The 6,000-nt window shown below is 30.8% G+C and overlaps 1 protein-coding gene across 1 annotated transcript in view; it reads right to left on the reverse strand.

The window, feature by feature from the left end:
* LOC146159000 (oxidation resistance protein 1-like) overlaps nucleotides 1–4,505 on the reverse strand; it is a 40,230-nt gene extending 35,725 nt beyond the window's left edge. The window contains exons 1-6 of the mRNA XM_083383378.1: nucleotides 3,504–4,505; nucleotides 3,030–3,137; nucleotides 2,486–2,608; nucleotides 2,076–2,135; nucleotides 956–1,061; nucleotides 282–397 (exon numbers count right to left, since the gene is read on the reverse strand). Of these exons, the coding sequence (XP_083239504.1) occupies nucleotides 282–397; nucleotides 956–1,061; nucleotides 2,076–2,135; nucleotides 2,486–2,608; nucleotides 3,030–3,137; nucleotides 3,504–3,596 (606 nt within the window). The 5' untranslated portion in view covers nucleotides 3,597–4,505. The remainder of the gene's footprint in view (nucleotides 1–281; nucleotides 398–955; nucleotides 1,062–2,075; nucleotides 2,136–2,485; nucleotides 2,609–3,029; nucleotides 3,138–3,503) is intronic.
* Nucleotides 4,506–6,000: the final 1,495 nt, after the last annotated feature.

The following is a 6,000-nucleotide window of genomic DNA, read 5'->3' on the forward strand; positions in this document are numbered from 1 at the left end:
CGTTGTATTGCTGCAAAGGTGGATGTAAACTGGCCTCATTTCTTTACTTTACAAGATTTGTGCTCTGTCTTTTGCAAAATAAACCCTAGATATAAAAGCCATTTCAACTTGAAAATAAATAAAAAACGTTCAAAATGCTACCAACTTCTGTATGGGCTTTGATGTTCTTACTACATCTTACTACAACATTTCACCATTATGCTCCAAAATCCTATACATTAGTGTAGTTTTCAACTTCAAACATTTTTTTACCTTTAAAACTAATACAAACTTCGAATCACCTGTGCCGGTGTTATGTAAAACACATCCATTTTAATAAAGTTCTCCTCAAATCTTTCGGAAGAGTCGCTTGAAATTATCCGATCTCTTGTGGAGGAAGACCTTTGGCGCTCAGGTCCTAAATTGTTACATCATAAGTTGACCAACAAATAAAGTGACAAACTTATAAATGAGAGTCTCAAGACATTGAGAAATTGTCACTGAACTTAATATAAATATTGTTGTTTTATTGAAGTCCACTTATAAGAGGCACTTCATCATGGGGTGGCATAAATCCGTATAATCCAGATTTAAACTTAATTTAATTATATTGGATATATATTTAAGCTTTCTTTAAAGCCATTTCTAGTTGGAATCAGACCAAATGAGTTCATTCTATTTCTCATATTCTTCGTTTGCAAATAGAATCCTAATTTGCATGACTTAAACTATTTATGAATATATCTATCTTTGCAAATAGCCGTATTTGTCTAATCCTAAATACGGTGATCAGGTGGTCCTATATAAAGACAAATTGTTTTGAATGATGGACAACCTTTCGCACAACTGTGCTTCATCACGTCAAAGTAGAAATGCAAACAGTTCAAAATGCACAAACTATAAGCACAAGCGCGAGTGAATCTATTGACCTAATTTATGAATATATAATATCTATCAACATAGTTTTAACACAAACCTGGGGAGGGAAGTTTCTGTGGGGGAGTCGTCACTGGAGGTTTCTTTTTTGCTTCCTCTTTTAGTGATGTTAAGTCAATGACTTTTTCAAAGCTGTAGCTGTTTCCCTAAAAAGTACCAAGTAGATAATATCAAAGCTATTCAATTTGTGTTGCACAGCATATTGAATGTTCCACAATGTATTTAAAGGTTTTGTAAGCCATGTAATTTAAAAGAACTTTGAAGCAAAACAGTGGTATGTATCTATATAACAAAAAAACTTAAATCTAACAGACATATATATTTTAAAAAAACAATAAACTTAAGGAATAGTTTTATGTCATTACTTGTTTATTTGGAATTCTCAAAAAGCTAAAAAAACACTTTCACGTCTAGATTTCAAATTAAAATGTAAATAGTTTTACTTCTTTAAAAGATCATTCAAGTTGAACTTTAGAAGGAGAACTGTTATAGACAGATAGTTTTCACATTTAGAAAAAATAAATTTTAAATAGCCAAGAAAGTTTGTAAATTCTGATTTGTGAAATATATTTCTGAAATCTTGTGTAGTTTTTAGTTTCATTATTGTCGGCAATAAATATTTCCAGTAATTGAAGTACCCAATAACTCCACATATGTCTAGTTATTCAAGTATGACTGAACAGGTTTCACAAAACCTGCTTTTAAATAAATGCCAAGCAGCACTTTTTTCTGTATTTTTCTACTATTTATATAAATATATAGACAAAAACATATTCTTAACCTACACCAAAAAGGATTACTCGTATAAATATTTCAACAATTTTATCTAGGCTAAAAAACAATAACAAATTTAGCTACATAATGCATAACCACTTAAATTGCAATATGAGAAATATGCAACATTTTTGCTTAAATAGAAAAATTGTTGCACAAAATTATCACAACCAGAGTTGACAACTATTGCAGCGAACTGACACACGACCTACGACTAGTCCTTACAAGTTAAGTCAGTTTGAACATTGGACCACTATTAACTTTATACAATAATAATCATTTTCTCTGTTTAATTATGATTAACCGAAATAGAAACATGAAGTTAAAAATAGTGGGCAACATAATAAGCATTTTAAAAATACAATTAATTAAAATATCAGAAGAACCTGTGAGTTGCTGCGTTGAACAGGTGAAGTCAAAAATGGATCCATGATGAAATTCTCAATCTATACAAGATATGCAATTGTCTTAAATGAACCACAGACTTTCTGTGTATTAATATAGACACAGGTTTAAACTTTTTAGGCACATTTTTTTACACCAAAATTGACTAAAGGCAAGGTTGTCTATAAAAAGGCTATATATTATGTCCTTCTTTACTTACCGGTTTAACAACTAAATTTAAACAATTCTATAAGTTGGGTATATATATTTCCATTATTTTAGAAATGTGGTATTTTAAGATATATACAAAATATTTACTTCGAAAATAATAAATACTGCAGCTATTATATGTATATGTATCTACAGATATATTTACATATATATTCCAGGAATTATCAAACAGGAAAAATACCGGTGGTTTTTCTGCTGATGAAACAGATAGGGGGGCAAGGAAGGCAAACTGGTCGTCAAACGACGAGGTTGGTTCAACACAAGATGAAGGTATGTCTTCAACTGACTTGGGCACATTTAAAACCTTAATAGGAAACAGGTTTAATCAAGGTTGTGTACATCTATAAAGGTTTGCAAATGGACGATTTACACATCTCCTTGTTTCATATCCTAATCCCTGAGAAATACTTAATACAAAATATGAACAACCTTATTGTAAAACACAAGGCCACAGTCTTAAAATTTACAAATTGTAAAAAATGAATAACGAAAGTAAAACTTTGTTTTTAGGAATTAGCCTTTTTAATCAAAAATGGATGCTACAAAGTTGAAAAAATAAACTTAATAAATAAACATTGAAAATGCTGAAGACAATCAGTGATATCTTCTATTATTAGTAGGATTTGTTTTGTCTATATATTGTAACAGTACTGCACAAGGTTAAAAATTAGCACTTGTGCCCTGGCCATGCCAATATTTTTTTAAATACATTAATGTTGACAAACCTGTCCAGGAAAAATAAGGTTTGAAGCAAGCTTGTTTAGCTTCATAATTTTGGATGTTGTTGTGTTGTACTGGACTGCAATACTACGCAGACTGTCGCGGTTTTTCACCTGTGACAAAGACTGGGTTAGCACTTCACAGTTTACTACAAAGCTACAGTGGATATCCTTGTTTGACAACACTTCTGTTTTAAGCTAGTAACCAATTCAGGTTATCGACAAAAGTTCATGCAAAACTAAACAGCACTAAGTGATAAACAAATAACAGCACGGAAAGATGAGACAGCATTAATTACCGAAAATACAACTATGAACACACATCATTGATATGTATGGCATTAATATGAGTAATATTCTTTTTGAATTTTAAAAGGCCTACTTTTTTGCACTTAATGCTTATTTGTGCATTGTACGAACTAAATCAAAAATATTTATTATTTACAAGTTGCTAATATAAACATTTATTTATGTATTTACCTGATACTGGATGGTTGTACTTTGTTCCATTTTTTCCTGGTGCGGAACAGAGTTGGCGTCAGATTGGAAAGCTGTTTTGTGCAGAACACTCATTTTTCCGAGGGTTACGTAATTGTTAATAAGTTTTAGGCATTGTTCGGATTACTATACATATACAAACCGTCAAAACTATAGCTACACTATAGTAAGATAAAAACATCAAGTTATAAGATATATAAATATACAAAACACGTCTCATATATATATTGTGAAAATATTTTTTTGATTAGCGTCATGTTTCACTATGCATAGTATTGTCTTTGTAAATTCTAAAGGCTGTTTTCAATTATTTTCTACCAAATCTGTAGTTAAGTTACATGATTACTAGCCAGACAGTTATGGATTTTGGAATCCCAAAATACTATATAACTTTATTAGGGCAATTCATTTACACTTAGTAAATGTACTAAGACCAAAACGAATTCAAAAGTGACATTACAGAGTGTTCCAGATGCTGGCCAAACAGACAAGTGCCATACTACTAGTGTATGTAATTCTGAAAAATTACTACTCGTTGTTTACTTCTTTTCTATAACTAGTCATGAACAAGATGAATGCATCTAGAAAGTAAATGACAATCTTTGTTCAAAATTGCTATCAAAATCAAATCAAATGAAATATGATTAAGAACAGTTTGGGCAGTTATACATCCTTGTGCTTGTACATATATATTCCAGTTGCTAGACAAACAAAATAACTCAAAACATGCCATCTGGTTATGCATTAGACTTGGATTAATTATTAAGCAACAAATATTGTAAACTTAAATCAATATTAAAGTTATTGAATCATTGCACGTTATTTTCAAAATTAAATTATGCTGAGTTTGTTTTGAAAGTTTTGTACAAAAAGGTTGAGAATTGTTGCATAACATATCGACAAAAACATGTTTACATGCCATGTGATCACGAAATACACTGAGGACGTCATGTGAAAAGGAAGTCGGTTACCCTTCAATTAAACTGATGTCTAAACAACTTCACTATATTATGCATATCAATTACGTCAATGCAATGGTAATGGTACAAGCAAACTTTAGTCATTTTGAATCATGAACTAAATTCACTGCATACATTTCTAAAATTTAACCATAAAACGACAAGATAGATTTAGAAATCATAGTTGAACCTAAAATTGTTACAAAAATGTTTTTCAATGGGAAATGTAACATGACAAAATTTGATAAAGATGATGACAACTGTTATCGAGTATCTATAGCCTGTGGTGAATAGGCAATAAATGGATTTTGTGTCACAATGCATTATTTCACAGGAGCATATAAATGATGCATGCAGTCTGCCACCATGTCAAAAATGTAAGTAAATTGACAGAAAAATTTAAATTAGGTATAATCCATGTACATGGTTTTTTAGGAATGCTAAACATACTAAACCACATTTCTCCATAACATTAAGCTATATTTTGTTCCTAAAAATATTTGCCATCAAATAAAATTTGCTTCAAACAAAATATAGGCGATTTACATTTATGCTAAAAAAATTATCCGATGAAAATTACAAATAAACAAACTAATGAAAAACCAAATTTAGCCATCTTGCATATAAACACACCATCTTTTTATGCAAAGCATAATGTATATTCTTCAAAGCGCTGCAGCAAATGCTCATGCAATGAGTCACACATCCCAAAGTACTATGAACAGTTACATACATATAAACAAAATTACAAATTTTGTGGCACTGTGCACTGGCCTAAAAGGTTTTATACAATACATTATGTAACTGATTAAACACGTTTATTGTGTCATGCACGATTACCTACCGTTTTAGGATGTCAAGCTACAGCAATCATACATGACACTGCCTGATTTTGTAATGTTGGTAAATAGTAACATAAGATTACTTCTTACCAAATTTTCTTAATAACAATATCGTATTGATCAAATTGTATTGATTATACATGAAGCACTTTGCAATTATTACAATCAATATAAAAGCCTGCAAAGTAACTTAAACTCAGTTTAAGGGCTAAGCACACAATTTCTCCCTTTGCATTTTGAATGGTAACATTATAAACTTAGTAAAAGAGGTTAGGGTCACCACACGTTGTCTAGAAGGTAGTTAATACCTTTTTGGCTCAAAATATTGTAGTTTTACAATAAAAAATAGCATTTCTGGTCTATTGTTGCAAAATTTTGGCTTCAATTTTTGGTGGTCTATATTTGGTAAAATTCACACCTAATCTGGGGAATGGTTGAACTGTGATGAATTCTGAATGTCAGGTGTGCAAAATTCATGATTGTACCCTTACACACCTAAAAATTAAGGGCTACACACACAAGGCCTTGGTGATGGAAGAGCCATGAAATGCAGGTTGGGAAGCCAATTGATATATTTGACACACCCAGTATTTTTATTTTTTTCAACTAAATTTATGTCACCGTGCCTTTACAAACCTCAGTTAAGTATTAGGATTTACAGAGTAATAACAATTCAGA

The sequence above is a fragment of the Ascidiella aspersa genome, chromosome 3, assembly GCF_963924565.1.
Source record: "Ascidiella aspersa chromosome 3, kaAscAspe10.2, whole genome shotgun sequence".
Taxonomy (NCBI): Eukaryota; Metazoa; Chordata; class Ascidiacea; order Phlebobranchia; family Ascidiidae; genus Ascidiella; species Ascidiella aspersa.